Source organism: Medicago truncatula, chromosome 5, assembly GCF_003473485.1.
Source record: "Medicago truncatula cultivar Jemalong A17 chromosome 5, MtrunA17r5.0-ANR, whole genome shotgun sequence".
In the NCBI taxonomy this organism is placed as follows: Eukaryota; Viridiplantae; Streptophyta; class Magnoliopsida; order Fabales; family Fabaceae; genus Medicago; species Medicago truncatula.
Window position 1 is genome coordinate 7,957,885 of NC_053046.1, and position 17,140 is coordinate 7,975,024.

The window sequence follows — 17,140 nt, forward strand, 5'->3', positions numbered from 1 at the left end:
TGCTGTCTGAAGTTAAAACCCTGATGTTAAATGTCTTTTTGGAAAAGGAATGTGTAAAACACAAATTATACATGAATATTAGTTAAGCGATTGACTCATGAATATTAGTTGAAAAAGGAATGTGTAAAACACAAATTATACATGAAATAAATGTTTGTCCTTATGAATTTTATTTATGACTAGCGAAAAGATGAGCATGTGTCCGTATCCGTTTTCTCGCTCTTTTTATTGCGATAACGTTTGAAAATTATGAATGATTTTTTTTTTTTTTATGAAATTTTGATTTTGATTAAAACTAAAAAATATAAATGTTTGTTGCTTTCAAGTTATAACAAACTAAACTAACCATGATTATCTATTTCAATGACACCAATTTATAACAAAAAATTATAATCTAAATTCTTTTTTTTAATGACACGAACAACGATCTTTATTATAGAAAAAAATTGTTTAAGAGCATAATTGGGATAATGAAAAAATAAGTATCAATATACACATATAGTTTGTTACACTTTTTAAATGATAAAGGAAAAAAATACACACACACACACACACACATATATATATATATATATATATATATATATATATATATATATATATATATATATATATATATATATATATATTACTTTTTTTTAATATTTAAATTTATTCTTATCTATTTTACATGTGTTATTTGTATGGAATTGAGGGCATTTTTGGAAAAAGAAAAGGTCAGTCCAAAAGAGCTGAAAGGAGTTATTTTCTTTATTTATATATAGTATAGCATAAATGATAAACAAACACACAATTTTGGACACATACAACACCATGGATAATTTCATAACTTCCACTAAAGGCAAGGACAAATTTGAATTTTCAATAGAAAATGAAGGGTAATTTTATAAATTTCCTCTTCTCTTTTCAATGTTCCCTCTTCCCTGTCAGTCGCATCCTCCTCTTCTCTTTTCATTTTCTTTATTTCGTCACCGCCGCACCCTCCCATCTTTCCCGTCGATGTATCCATCACCACATCCTGCCATCTTTCTTTCGTTCTAGTTCTCATATTCATATGTCTTCATCTGATTTGCGTTCACTTCTCGAAGATGGCGAGTTTAACGACGACGGTGGAAGAGAAAGGAGTTGCGAGATCTGGTTGAGAGAACCACGAGGCAGAGAGCATTGATTAATATAAAAACGTACAAGACAAATATTTGTCACTGATACGTAAAAAAACACTGCAAGTATTTCTCACTGGTGGATATATAAAACTCACGACATATATTTGTCATTGTTTATACATAAAAGATGATGGTCAGTAAGCTCAACGGGCGGTGACGACAAGTTTAACGACAACGAATTTAAAGGTCAGATGGCAGCGATGACAAGACACGAGAAAGAAGGTGCGAGATCTGACATTGAATCCAGCGGACGACGAGGAGGGAGTGATTAAGGTGGGATGGCAGAATTGATCTGTCTCGCTGCCGATGAAGGTGGAGGGAATAGAGTGGCTGAGTTCGATTGCAGGGAAAGAGAAAGAAAGAAAAAAAAAAAAACAGAGTGTATAGATGAATAGTGACATACGGTGACGTATTTTTGTCCAAAATATTGTGTCCAATTATCATTACTCATAGTATAAATATCTATTTTGTAAACAGATTTCTTACAAATTATTCCCTAGACAAATGTTTGTCACACATAAAGTACTCTATAAAAAATACGAGACATGCACCGATAATTCTAATAAAAAATAGACAATCATTGATTAATATAAAAACGTACAAGATAAATATTTCTCACTGATACGTAAAAAAAACACAACAAATGTTTCTCACTGATGGATATATGAAACTCACGACATATATTTGTCATTGTTGATACATAAAAAGTGCATGACAAATATTTATCATTGATGAATATAACAAAAAACCACAGGAGACACCTGAAAAAATAAATTATTAAACTTTAACAACAATGACAATGACGATGAATACCCAAGTTTAATAAAAAAATACTTCTATCTTTGAGCTTAAAAAAAAAATTACTATACTATGTAGATATTCAAAGTCATAACAATGACGATTGTAAGGCTACTAAGGCTAATCCGTAGGACTCTTCGGTGTTCAAATATATAGTACATACATGCCAAAACAAGTTAAAACATAGAAATATAGGTCACTAACTCACATATGTTGAGTGAGAAAATTCTTTTCTACACACATTGCGAAATGTTGAGTGAGAAAATTCATTGTGCACTATATGTCACTATGTTTAATGTGCACACATTGCAAATTGTTGAAGGAGAAAATTCTCTTATGTTATTGCAATTTGCAACAAGAAAATTCCAACAGTTTTAAGCTTATTGTTGAAGGAGAAAATTCCAACAAGAAAATTCCAACTATTGCAATGTGCACACATTGCAAATTGATAGAAGGAGAAAATTCTCTTATGCACACAAAAACTCATAATTTTTTCGTAAACTAAGAGCCTGTTTGGTTAATATGATAACATTATTTTATCCTATCATATGATTGGTACATTCATCAATTTACCCTATCTTCTTTTGCCCATTTGCTAGTCTCTTTGTGTCTTCCGCATCAAACGGGCCGTAAAAGTATCCATCACACGCAACTGCGGAGATTAATCACCTCGAGATAATTAAGAACATGTAAATTTTTTTGGATAAAAATATATACCATTTAGTTTAGTTATTTAGAAAAAATATACTACCTCCGTCCCTAATTATAAGACCCTTTTGAAAAAAAAAATTGTCCCTTTTTATAAGACCCCTTTGTTATTTCCAACTACATTAATTATTTCTTTACATACATGTCCCTATTTATTATACATCTTTTTCTTCAATCAACAATAAATAACATGTTGAAAACATAAACCAACTCTCTCTTAAAGGATAAAATTGTAAAAACAATAGTAATTACAAACATATTTAATACAAATATCCACTATCTTAATTCCCGTTATTTTTTCAAAAGGATCCTATAATTAGGGACGGAGGTAGTATTATTTAACTAATAATATGCTCAAATGATCGTGATCACCCAAAATTTTCTCGACATTAATTTTTCTTTTAATAAGTTAACCATTAGTTTTGTGTTAATTAACCAATTAACCAAGCAATTGCACTTAAATAGATAATGAGTTTTTTCTTTAACTCAGAATAATGTATTGATCAGATTTAACTATTTAGGGATTTCTCGAAGATCTTGAAGAGAAGATTATAATGACAGTAAAAAAAAAAAAACTTTAGTGCTAACAGTTTAGTGGTGCCGCTATGATAAAAGTAGTTGCATGTAAACATCCGGCCATTCAATATTTAACTTTATTTGATTGGATAGATTGATCATCTATCAACCATAGAAAAATTATATCATTTTCAATGGGACCATTTTGATGACCGAAGAGCACGATGTCATAAAATATATTATACTGCTCTTCAAATTCAATGCATCGCCATTTGATTCTCTTTTATATATTTTTATGATATGTTTGGCCGCTAACATTATTAATAATATACAAATACTCCATTGGACCACCTTGTCAAAAAAAAAAAAAAAAAAAACTCCATTGGACTTGAGAGAAAATACATGTAGCTAGTCCAAATGTAGGCCATGTGCATTACTATTATGTTTATATGCAAGACTAGACAAGTAAATGAAAGGGACATTTGAAAGAACATTTGATATGTTGAGACGGTGATTCGAGATAAATGTTTCGTTGGTCACAATCTAACCTTAAATAAAAGTTATAATCACACATATATAAAATCACATGTCGTTTAATTATTCTAAAAATATACATTATTTAATTCTTTTCTCTTCTTTTTTAATTTTTTAATATATTTTTAAATATTGTGTCCAAATTTTATAATCACACAAAACTTTGTTTCCTATTCGAACAGCTGTTCTCCATTTCTATGCCCTTAGTGTGTGCTAGTTTAGCACTAAAAAAAAAGTTAACATTTTAAGAATTCTAAACCAGTGACCCCTCCGTCAAAAACATGGTATAAAAAATACATGCGGAAAATATATCATATTTTTAAAAAATCCAACAACTTCAAGGAGTTCACATGTTACAATCAACTTAATAAAAGTCAATGGATTCGTAAAAGAGAAAAATTTGTAGCATGGAATATTGAACTAATGACTATTGTGACTAAGGACATTTATGTCCATTAGGGAATGGTGCTGTCCTACAAATAGAATGATCAATCCCTTTGATCTACACAGTCACAGCCACACAGTTAAGTTAATAACAACAAACACACAACTTCTTTGAATTTCTACTTTGGAATTTTATTTTTCTTTAATTATAATCATGGCAGCAGAGAAGAGCAAAATCCTAGTCCTAGGAGGAACAGGTTACATAGGAAAATTCATAATTGAAGCAAGTGCAAAAGCAGGACATCCCACGTTTGCTTTGATTAGGGAGAGCACAGTTTCTCATCCTGAAAAATCAAAGCTTATTGAGAGCTTCAAAACCTCTGGAGTTACTTTACTTTATGTATGTATCTTTCAATCACTATTAATTTATTTATTTTCATACATATTTATTTAATTATTTCAAAGTTCAAATAAATATTCTAATATCTATTTCTCATTTTGATTCTATAGGGTGATCTGGGTGATCATGAAAGTCTTGTTAAGGCAATTAAGCAAGTTGATGTAGTTATTTCAACACTTGGTGGAGCACAAGTTGATGACCAAGTTAAGCTCATAGCAGCAATAAAGGAAGCAGGAAACATCAAGGTACAAATTGGTCTTATTTTTCACTGAATTAAAATAGCTATGTACTTGAATTAGCTATATAAATTGGTGTTATTTTGTTCCTATCAGAGGTTTCTCCCATCTGAATTCGGGATCGACGTTGACCGTCACCATGCTGTTGAGCCGGTAGCTAGCTTTTTTGGGCAAAAAGCAAAAATCAGAAGGGCAATTGAAGCTGAAGGAATTCCTTACACTTATATTTCCTCTAACGCCTTTGCCGGATACTTCCTCCCTACATTAGGACAACAAAATGTCACATCTCCTCCCCGCGATAAAGTGGTCATTCTTGGAGATGGAAATGTCAAAGGTAACATCTTACAAAATCTTTTCAAAACATTTTTTTTTTCTACATGGACATACTCGATTACCTGTTAAAATTGTACATTTGAAATTCGTGTTTTAGGAGTTTATGTCACGGAGGAAGACATCGGGACTTATACCATTAAAGCAGTGGACGATCCAAGAACCTTGAACAAAGTTGTATACTTTAGGCCTCCTGCCAATGTTTTGTCTTTCAACGAACTCGTCTCATTGTGGGAGAATAAAATTAAGAGCACCCTCGAGAAAATTTATGTTCCAGAGGATCAACTTCTTAAGAGCATTCAAGGTTAGTACGAACAATCTTTTTTTAATGAAAATATTTATGATAGCAATACCTTAAAACAATTTAATGTGTAACATATATCATATGTTATACTTATGCTATATGAATTTTTTTTCTTCTATGCAGAGTCTCCTTTCCCTGCAAACTTAATGTTGGCATTAGGTCACTCCATGTCAGTAAAAGGAGATTGTACAAATTTTGAGATTGAACCTTCTTTTGGTGTGGAAGCTTCTGAAATTTATCCTGAGGTGAAATACACTACGGTCGACAACTACTTGAATGCATTTGTTTGAAGCCAAAACAAACCTCTTCACCAAAATAAAGCCAAAACAAGTGTAGTATTGGTCAAATTTTCATATTTTGTGTTTATGAATTATGTTAACCATTTGTGTTTGTTTCATCGTCAAAAGAATCCTTTCACATTTTGCTTTGTAATGATCGATTTACCATGTACTGAGTTAAAGTTCAGATAATGAACATCTATTAGGATATGAGTATCACTATGCTAATGCTTACATGTACATTTTCAATGATTAGATGTATGATGGCAATGATGCTAAATCATATATATCTATACCAATAGTAACAAGTAAAGTCCGTATCTTTTTATTTATGCAATTAAGTTTGAATTACTTAGATGAAAAATAAATAGTTGGAATAACTTTTGTTATCATTAGTAAATTGCAACGAAAAATTAACGCAAAAACATACTCCAATATTCTTAAATTAAATATGTTCATGGCTAATAATATCAGTTTTTTTATTTTTCAAAAAAAATAATAATAATATCAGTTTTCGATTATTACCACCCTTATCTTCGAATAATGAAGCTGTGGTAAACAAAAAAGACAAAGAAAAATGAAATAACACGATAAAATATAAAAATACAACGTAAAAACTTCAAAGACGAGAAAAATCCACGACAATTGTCTAAAAAATTGTTACAATGTGTAGACTATCTTCAACCACCCCATGACCTCAATACACACATACGCTCCAAAAAAAACATCTAACCTACCCCTTACACAGGAGAAAGAATAATGTACAATATAAACTTAAAGTGTTTCTGACCGATGCATTTTATAATGAAGAATTAGAGCTCATATATATATATATATATGAGATTTGCTAGAACACGCTAGTTTTTATGTGGGAGTGTTTTAGCAAGTTACACTTTAAGGTGTATTTAACTTACTTTTTAGTTATAACTTGCTAAAACACACATTCTAAAAAATAAGTGGGTGTATCCTAGCAAATGCCTATAGGAGTTGCTAACATACACCCACTTATTTTTAGGAGGTGTGTTTTAGCAACATTCACCTTAAAGTGTATTTAACAACTTTTTAGTTATATCTTTGCTAAAACACACCTTAATAAAAACTAGTGGGTGTATCCTAGAAAACCCATGTGTATATATATATATATATATATATATATATATATATATATAGCATTGGTCTCCTTTTTCCTTTACAATTCTAAGAAATATGGATCTTCTTCCACATATATATTTCCAATCAACACCAATAATCTCTATCTTAATTTAAAATGGTACATCTACTTCCATTCTTTCTCCGACGATTATAGTTCAAAAAAACTGTCATACTCCACCATAAAGACTATAGTCGCATGAAGCTAAACCACATCAAGAATTTTAACATTGTCTTTAGTGACGATCATACTTCAAAAGAGTTATCATACTAAGGTATCGAAGAATTTTAACACATGTATATTGCTTGATTATTAAATTACTTATTAAATCCTTACACCTGTTAATAAAATATACAATATTTTATTAACTTTTTTTAAAAGAACTTATTCAAATTTAATTTTTTATTATTATAGAGTACATAGTGTAAATTTGTTGATTCATACTCAACAACCTTACACCTCATGTTTCCCTTGCAAAATCCCACCCATTGAATATTAAATTCATGAATATATGGCTTCTTAATAGACTTTTATATGGGTACACAAATTTAATAATTTGCACACCCTAAAAACCAAATTGATAAGTTGGTTAATAGGGTGTTCATGGGTTGGGTCAACCCATAAAATCCAATCAAACTCACTCAAGGAACCCAAAAAAAAAAGGGTTGGGTTGGGTAATTGGATGGGTATGGAAAACCTATAAAAATAAATGGATTTCGGATAAAATCAGACCCAAACCCAAAAAACTCATTTATCCAATAATGTTAATATTTTTTATCTTTATTTCATAGTAGAAGAAAATTATATTTCCAAAACATACACATTGTACCCAATATATTGAAAATCAAAACATATTATAGTTACAAATTAAGATGTTGTATTTTTTGGTTATTTTGATACTAATGCAATTTTATGTCATGCAACTTTAATTTGTTGCAAGTATTTTATGATGGAGTTTATTATTTGATATTCTATGATGGATAAAATTATAGTAAAAATAAGTTAAACATTTTTTTTAAGAAAATTAAAAAGTAGAGTAATATTTAATTTTTTTTATAAGGAATTGTCATTTAGTCATTTAATATTAAAAAATAGAAAAAATAAGTTGGGTAACCCACTACCCAATCCAACCCAACCCAAAAACTAGTGGGTTTGCCCAACCCAACCCAAAAATTAGTGGGTTTGCCCAAACCCACCCAATGGTATATCAGGTGATTATTTTACCTCACCTAAACCTATTTGGTTCGGTTTTGGGTTTGGCCAAACCCAACCCAAACCCTATTGGTTAATACTCCCTCCGGTCCTATTTACAAGAAACAATTTACTTTTTAGATACATTAAATAATTTATATATTTGGTTTAGATTCTTGACTAGATACATACATTATTCAATGTATCTAAAAAGTGATCTTTCTCTTGTAAACAGGATCGGAGAGAGTATAAAACATACTTAATGATAAAAGAAAAAAAAACAAAGACGGAAAGTCGCATTTAGGTATATCTTTATAATTTTAATATATTTAAGAACTATTGTGAAAATATTTCACACAGTTAAAAATTTAAAATTTTGGATCTGTATGGGCACAACTTTTTTATCTATTCATTATCATTTAGATATACTATAATTTGTATCTATGAGAATTGGCTACGGTGTTAAATTCCAACATTGCAATCTTTCATTCTTAAATTCCAACATTGCAATCTTTCATTCTGTTTTCTTTTCAAGTGAGCATCAATTGCATCATCATGAAGCTCAAATAATCATTCTTGATCAAAAATAATAATAATCATTGTTCATAATATTTATTTGGGGTGTTTGCGGTGCGGTTTGGATCGATTATTAGGTAAAATGCCATCCAATCTAAAATAAAAATCAATGTGGTTCGGTTTGAATGACTATTCTAAAAAAATCTGAACCGATCTCATCCAAATATATGCGGTTTAATTTGGATTGATTTTGGGATATCCAAAATGATTCGAAATCTGATTATAGCGGTTTTTACAAAACAACATTCAAGCGCATCCAAAAATATTTGATTTTTTAGATCGATTTACGGTTTTATTTCGGATTGGTTTGGATTTGAACATCCTACTTCTTGAAAATTGAACAAAGTCTTCATTTGAGCACTCCGCCTTTTCTAATTTTTACCAGAGTTTTAGGACTATGTAGGGAAATTGTTAATGGCTGCCCATCACCTAATTTCACTTGTGACGGATTTATGTTTAAGAACATGACTCGTAATGTCTCTGTTTTTTTTTTAGAGATCATAATGTCATGCTTGATCACGTAAAATATAAAAAGAAAAAATATATGCTTGATTATCAACTTGATACTAAATGCCTAAAGTGAAGTCAAGATTTTTATCATAAAAAAAAAAAAAAAAAGTTGAATTCAAGACCATGTTTTACACTACCGACCCTCCCTAGCCGTCGGTCAAAAAAACAAGCACTTACTTACGTCATGAGGTTTTTTTTTCTTTTCAAAAGACTTTTCTAATTTCTTTGGTGTTTCTATGAAACACGATAATGATTTTTCTTCTTCTCGAAGTATGACTACGATTAATGCTGCATTTTAACAAATTGAGATGGGGTGTATTGAATTAGGATTTTAAAAGACTATTTTATTAAAAAAAGTCTTTAAGATTTTAAAAGACCGTGTGAGATTGTATTGATTCTGTGAGATTTTAAAAGATTTTTTATGTAAAAGACTTTATACACTCAAGATTTTAAAAGATTTATCACACTGACTTTAAAGAATTTCAAAGGATTTTATATGATTTTAAAATTTCAAAGGATTCAATGAATTTTAGGGGAAAAAGAACAAACTTACAAGCGTGAATGATAAAAATCTCAGAGAGGGGATGAGAGATGAGAGAGAGAGAGAGAGAGAGAGAGAGAGAGAGAGAGAGAGAGAGAGAGGAGAATGGAGAGATAGAGAAACGAAGAGAGAAATGAGAGAATAGGGAGGGAGAGGGAGAGAGGGAGAGAAAGGAGAAGAAAGAGATATTAACTTTTAAAAGAAAAACAATTTCAAGAAATCTCTTCTTTTCATGAAAGACTTTTTCTTGTTAAAATTACACTACAAAATTCCACAAAATCCATCAAAATCCAATTTATTAAACAATCCTTCGAAATTTGAATGATTTTGAATATCGCAAGACTTTTTTTAAGTGATGAAAAGTCTTGATTGAATACCTCAAGACTTTTTTAAAATGACAAAGAGTCTTGATTGAGGGTGTGTTTGGTAAAAAAAAAGCTATAAGCTAGCTGATAGCTGATAGCTGAAAAGCTAGCTTATAGTTGATGGCTGATAGCTGATAGCTTATAGCTGAAAAGTTAGCTCATTAAAATTAAAAGTGTTTGGTAAAATTAGTTGTTGAAGTGACTATAAATATAAAATGACATAAAAGGACGTGCTTGTTTAATTTTTTTTCTAATATCATATATACAATTTTTATTACTTAACACATTTATTTTTAAATATTTAAATATATTTCAAATTATTTTCATCTCCAAAATAATAAATGTATTTATGAATTCAATCGAACTTTTTTATTTAACAATTTTATTTTATTTTTATGAATTTTATTTAACTAAACTTGCTTCACTATTATAAATTCTATATAAAATTATATATTATATGAATTATGAGCAAAGTAAAAAAAAAAACAAAAAAAGTGGACAAGAAAATTTAAAAAGTCATATATGATAAACATGGTTAGTTTAAGAAGATAGTGGATAGTTTTTTTTTTATTATAATAAAATAAAATAAAATTAAGAAAAGGTTAAAATTGGAAGAAAGTATAAAAAGCTACAAGCTATAAGCTAAAAAGCTACAAGCTATAAGCTAAAAAGCTACTTGGATTAGCTTCTTAAAAAACGCTATAAGCTAATGAGAAAAGCTTTTTACCAAACACATCTCATTTTATCAAAACAAGCTTATAAGCTAGCTTTTTTGTGTTACCAAACACAGCCTGAATATCACAAGACTTTTTTTAAGTTGCAAAAAGTCTTGATTGAATACCACGAGACTTTTTCATAATAAAAAAGTCTTTTAAAATCCTATAGAATCCTAATCCAATACAAAGAATCTATATAAAATAAACAAAATACGTTTTATTATTTTTTAAGTTTGACAAAAATATCGGAATAGTCTTGTTAAGCTTTAAATAAGTCTTTAAGTTTTTTTTTTTTAGTTTCAATAGGTCCTTTAAGTTTTTTTAAATTTCAAATATATCATTTTAAATTGTTAATTTAATGCACTTATTTAAAGTTTTTAAATGGGTAATAAGGACCTATTTAAAAATTGAAAAACTTAAACAACTAACTGTATATTTTTGTCAAATTTAAAGAATCAAAAGAGGTATTTCACCTATAAAATATAACATTTGTCCTATTTTTAAATAGGGTTAATTAAGTTTTTAGTGCCTATAAATATTCACAGTTTTGTTTTTAGTTCCTACAAAATAAAATCACACTTTTTAGTCCTTCTGACATTTTAGAGACCAAAACTGTTGATGAATTTTTTTTTACAGGGACTAAAAATGGTGATGGAAAATTTTATAGGGACTAAAGTGTGATTTTATTTTGTAGGGACTAAAAACAAAACTGTAAATATTTATAGGGACTAAAAACTTAATTAACCCTTTCAAATATAGCTGTCAAAACGGACGGCCCGGCCCGTTTGGGGCCGGGTCTAACGGGCTTCGGGCTTTAGCGGGCCGGGCTAAAAAGCCTGGTTGAAAAACATGATTGAAATATACTACCTGAGCCCGGCCCGTATTAAAAATTATATATATTTTATTTTTAAAAAGTACTATAAAACACTACTATAAATTTTTTATAAATAATATTTTTAATATGTTTAAATAATGTCTAGCACAAAAATAAATTGTAAACATTTTCGTACAAACTTCGTAAACTAAAACGACGAGGAAAATGATTTTAAATAAATTAGATACGTTATGGTTATAGATATTTATATATTCGATCTTTAAAACTATAAATAACGAAACGAATAAATATAATTTTATATTACATTTATATTTGTGTTAATTCATTGAATTTTCACTTTTGTTTTTTACTTTGATAATCAACTAAGTAAAGAATTATTTGAAAAATATATATAATTTATAGGATTTTTTTTTGTTATGCTGACTAACGGGCTACCCGCGGCCCGTTCGGGCTAGCCCTAACGGGTACCGGGCTTTTAAGGGCCGGGCTAAAAAACCCTATTAAAATTTGGGCTCAATATTTTAGGCCCAAACCCTATATTTATTCGGGCTAAACGGGCTGGCCCATACGGCCCGGCCCGTTTTGACAGCTCTACTTTCAAATATAACGTGGGTTAGGTGGTTCTTTGGTACTTTTTGTGTACAACTTGTCGAGAATAATATTAGCTGATAAAAAAAGATATATATACACAAACATATGAGATGTTGAATGGATTTGTCAAGCTAAGTTAGAAGAAACTACCCAGGTAGGGATTGGCTTAATGGGGAAGAGAGGTGCAAAATCAAGAAGCTTGCACTTCCCTAACTTAAATTATCGATTTCATTTGTCTTTTTTTTTGTTACGAACTTGTTATCCTTGGTGTATAATTTCAAAGGTTAATTAGCAACAAAGTTCTCCTCAAGATGCCTTCAACAATTGTGATGTAAATTTTTAAAACTAATTTGTAATTCTGATGGGTTGGGAATTAAGTTTTTTCCTTTCAAAAGAAAGGGGTAAGTTTTCTAACCGGAAGTATTAGGAATTCAGTTGCGACACCTTTACAAATCCAAATACCAAATTTCTGATGATGATTTATTATTTATTTTGCCGAAAGATGAAATGACAAGTCAGTTTAAACTCTCACACACAAATAAAGATGTTGGGGTTCAAATATCAGCCCTAACGTCTAATATAAAAATTTCGATATTTTACCAATTGAGTTAGAATTTATGGACAAACCAAATTATGATTTTATTAAAGTAAAAAACAATAAAAATATTCAAACAAAATATTTAGCAGTATCAATCAAGCAACCGATAACATTTTATATTAGTCATGATCTGTGAGACATTCACAATGTATATATGGACTGTATATATGGACTGATTTTTTAAGTGATCATCTAATTTTGAGTAAATAGACAATTATTCTTAAAATTATAAGTTTCGTCAATTATCCTTCTGAAATTAACAAAACTTTAATTATCCTCCTGAAATTATACAACGTTGATCAATTTACCCCCTCCGTCAAATTATTCTAGTCAACATGACTTTGCAAATACATTCCCCTCAATTATCCTTCTGAAATTAACAAAACTTTAATCATCCTCCTGAAATTATACAACGTTAATCAATTTACCCCCTTCGTCAAATTCTTTTAGTCAACATGACGTTTGCAAATACCTTCCCCTGAAGTTTTGCACTAATGTGCAAAATACCCCTTGAACTTGAAAATTTATATATATTTTTTCTTATACCTGACTCAAAAGATATTAAAGAGAAACAATTAATGGAGCTGGCTAATCCCCACAGAAATATAGCTGGCTAATCCCGTTTTGTATCCATGTATGCAATCCTACTTAATGAGTATTTTAAACTGCTTCTTTTTCTATCAAAACAATGTTGAATTGAAATTCTTTTTGGAATTCTAGCTTATGACTCCCAACATGGTGCCAAACACATCAATATTGACAAATAGTGTTAGGCTCCATAGGATACGCTTATGTTGATTGTCATGTGCTCATTATATTCACAAACAAAATATTATTGAGTTTAGATTTCCATATCTTATGTTGTTTGTCTTTAATATCTTTTGAGTCAAGGATAAGAAAAAAATATATAAATTTTCAAGTTCGGGGGCATTTTGCACATAAGTGCAAAACTTCAGGGGAGGTATTTGGAAAACGTCATGTTGACTAATAGAAAAATTTGACGGAAGGTGTAAATTGATTAACGTTGTGCAATTTCAGGGGGATAATTGATGAAACTTACAATTTCGAAGGATAATTGTCTATTTAGTCATTTACTCCCTCCGTCCCTAATTATAAGACCCTTTTGAGATTTTTTTTGTCCCTTTTTATAAGACCCCTTTGTTATTTCCAACTACATTAATTATTTCTTTACATACATGCCCCTATTTATTATACATCTTTTTCTTCAATCAGCAATAAGTAGCATATGGAAAACATAAACTAACTCTCTCTCTTAAGGATAAAATTGTAAAAACAATAGTGATTACAAACAACTTTAATACAAATATCCACTTTCTTAATTCCCGTGATTTTAGCAAAATGATCTTATAATTAGGGAGGGAGTAATTTTCTTTAAGCCAAGTGATGTAGTTGCTAAAGTTTTAGCTCTAAAATGCAAAAATCGGAGTTAAGATCTCAACCATTATAATATAATATAATATTTCTATCAATTGAGTTACATTAAACAATAACTTTCATTTTTATCACAACAACTACAAGATTGTCACCGTTTTCCTTTGATGTGGTTGCAAAATCGTTTACTAATGAAATCTCTATGACTTCGTTTGTATTTTATAGATGCCAAGTTGCAATATTTTTTTCTAAATTGGTTTTTAGTTCTATAATTTATTTTATTTACAAGGACTGCAAAATGACTAAATTATATTTTTGACTCCTCTGATTATAAACATTAGACATTTAGTCTCTTCAGTTTTTTTTTTTTTATACGGTAAATATAAAAAACATTATACAGTTTGATCTCCTTTTATACGGTAAATATATATTGTGATATCGTAAGGTATAAATATTTATAATGTTTGTAACTTAAAAAGACCAAATTAAAAGAAAATAATTTAAACATTAGAGTGAAATCTAAAAAAAAAAAATTAATAGACAAAAAGGAAATTGACCCAAAAAATAATAGAATCGAATCCTAATTTTTTTTTTTTGACAAAAGAATCGAATCCTAATAACAGTAACATTTTCACACTTTTCTTATATTTACTTTTGCATCCAATTTTCTTAATTTCATTTTTCCTTTTCATCATATATTTAAATTTTTAGACAAAAGTAAACATGTGATTCCTTAACTTAATTTCAGTTAACTATTTAATCATTTTTCTATTTTTTTTATTGCATTGTTGCTCTTTAATTTTGGTTCAGTTTTAAATTCATAATTTTCTTTTCTTATGACCTCTCAATTTTTAAATATATGGTCTTTCATATATGTTTGCATATAAATATAATATTAAAAATCTGAAAATTCATAAGCAAATAGACAGAAACAATAAAATTGCAATGAAAAATCAATAAAAGACCTAATTATTATCTAAAATTAAGTTTTTTTTAATGAATATCTAAAATTAACTATAGTGTAATTTAACCTAATTATTATTTATTTTCTTCTATCTCTCTTTCCCAAATATATAATACTATAAGATAAGATATGTACTCCACATAGTTGTCAAACTATCATCATTATTTAATCATCAATAAGAGAAATATCGGTTCAAATTAAAAGGCTGCTCCTCATAGAAAATGTTCATAGTGAGGTGTCAATTTTGACCAACAAAGGCTGCCACTAGTTCAACAAAAATGAATATTTTTATTTTTATTTGGTCACTAAAACACAAAGAGACTTGATAAGTAGTAGCTAGACTGAAGTTGGTGGCAATCCAAATTAGTCCTATAAATATCAAACAAAGTATAGTTTATTCATAACACACTCACTACTACTTTGGTAACTTACTCAGAACAAGAAAAAACAGACACACATAAACACACTTGTTTTTTTACTAAAGTTATTTTTTCTTCCAATGGCAACTGAAAACAAAATCCTGATCCTAGGACCAACAGGAGCTATTGGAAGACACATAGTTTGGGCAAGTATTAAAGCAGGAAATCCAACATATGCTTTGGTTAGAAAAACACCTGGCAATGTTAACAAGCCAAAGCTTATTACAGCTGCTAATCCTGAAACCAAGGAAGAGCTTATTGATAATTACCAATCTTTAGGAGTTATTCTACTTGAAGTAAGTGATTTCAATTTCTGAAATAATTTTATATTTTATACTAATTAAATTTTTCTAATCAATATGTCTTTGACTCTGCAGGGTGATATAAATGATCATGAAACTCTTGTTAAGGCAATCAAGCAAGTTGATATTGTGATTTGTGCTGCTGGTAGACTACTAATTGAGGATCAGGTCAAGATTATTAAAGCAATTAAAGAAGCTGGAAACGTTAAGGTGAGCAAATTTGTCACTACACCACACTAAATAAGTTCAAATAAGTCAATCTAAATAAACTATTAAGTAATAGCTCCTTTGCTGGTTAGATTTCGGCTTGTTATATTGAATGTTGGTACTAAATTTCTTGTGTCTACAGAAATTTTTCCCATCCGAATTTGGGCTAGACGTGGACCGTCACGAGGCAGTTGAGCCAGTTAGACAAGTTTTTGAAGAAAAAGCGAGTATCCGAAGAGTAATTGAAGCTGAAGGAGTTCCTTACACTTACCTTTGTTGCCACGCCTTTACCGGTTACTTCTTACGTAACTTGGCTCAACTCGACGTCACTGATCCTCCTCGGGATAAAGTTGTCATTCTTGGAGATGGAAATGTGAAAGGTAGCAAACTTATTCACAAAACAGTTTTAGTACTAGTATTCTACTAAACATACATCATTCAATTGTTTCAACATTTGCCTTAATTTTTTTTTTTTTCAGGAGCTTATGTCACTGAGGCTGATGTTGGGACTTTTACCATTAAAGCAGCAAATGATCCCAACACATTGAACAAAGCTGTCCATATAAGACTCCCCAAAAATTATTTGACCCAAAATGAGGTTATTTCTCTTTGGGAGAAAAAGATTGGGAAGACTCTTGAGAAAACTTATGTTTCAGAGGAACAAGTTCTCAAGGATATTCAAGGTCAGTAAAATAAACGCTTTATAAATATTGTTAAGAATTTTTACAATGTTAATCAATCAATAAATCGTTAAAATTATTTGATTTTAATTATATCTATGCTTACTACGCAGAATCTTCATTCCCTCATAACTACTTGTTGGCATTGTATCATTCACAACAAATAAAAGGAGATGCAGTTTATGAGATTGATCCAACCAAAGATATTGAAGCTTCTGAAGCCTATCCTGATGTCACATACACCACTGCTGATGAATATTTGAATCAATTTGTCTAAGTTTGTCATCCCGGAAATGTTAAATAAGACAAAGATTATTTTTTCTTAATAGTTTCACATGTTGTACCACATCAATTATATTGTTAGTTGTCCTTGTTGTCTTGTTCTCAATAAACCTTCCAATTGATGTAATATTTTACAAAAATAATAATATTGTATTGTTCTATTGTTTGCA

General features: G+C 29.5%; 2 protein-coding genes across 2 annotated transcripts; both read left to right on the top strand.

Annotated features, from left to right (window-relative positions):
• Positions 1-4,126: 4,126 nt before the first annotated feature.
• On the top strand, positions 4,127-5,988 carry LOC11416966 (isoflavone reductase-like protein). The gene is made up of 5 exons (XM_003612001.4): positions 4,127-4,503; positions 4,614-4,748; positions 4,836-5,073; positions 5,170-5,373; positions 5,497-5,988. Exons 1-5 carry the CDS (start codon positions 4,318-4,320, stop codon positions 5,661-5,663), a joined length of 930 nt encoding a protein of 309 aa, XP_003612049.1. The 5' UTR covers positions 4,127-4,317; the 3' UTR covers positions 5,664-5,988.
• Positions 5,989-15,440: 9,452 nt separating this feature from the next.
• LOC11412853 (isoflavone reductase) lies at positions 15,441-17,140 on the top strand. Its single transcript, XM_003612003.3, has 5 exons — positions 15,441-15,795; positions 15,877-16,011; positions 16,151-16,388; positions 16,488-16,691; positions 16,802-17,140. The coding sequence occupies exons 1-5, from the start codon at positions 15,580-15,582 to the stop codon at positions 16,963-16,965; spliced, it is 957 nt and encodes a 318-aa protein (XP_003612051.1). The 5' UTR covers positions 15,441-15,579; the 3' UTR covers positions 16,966-17,140.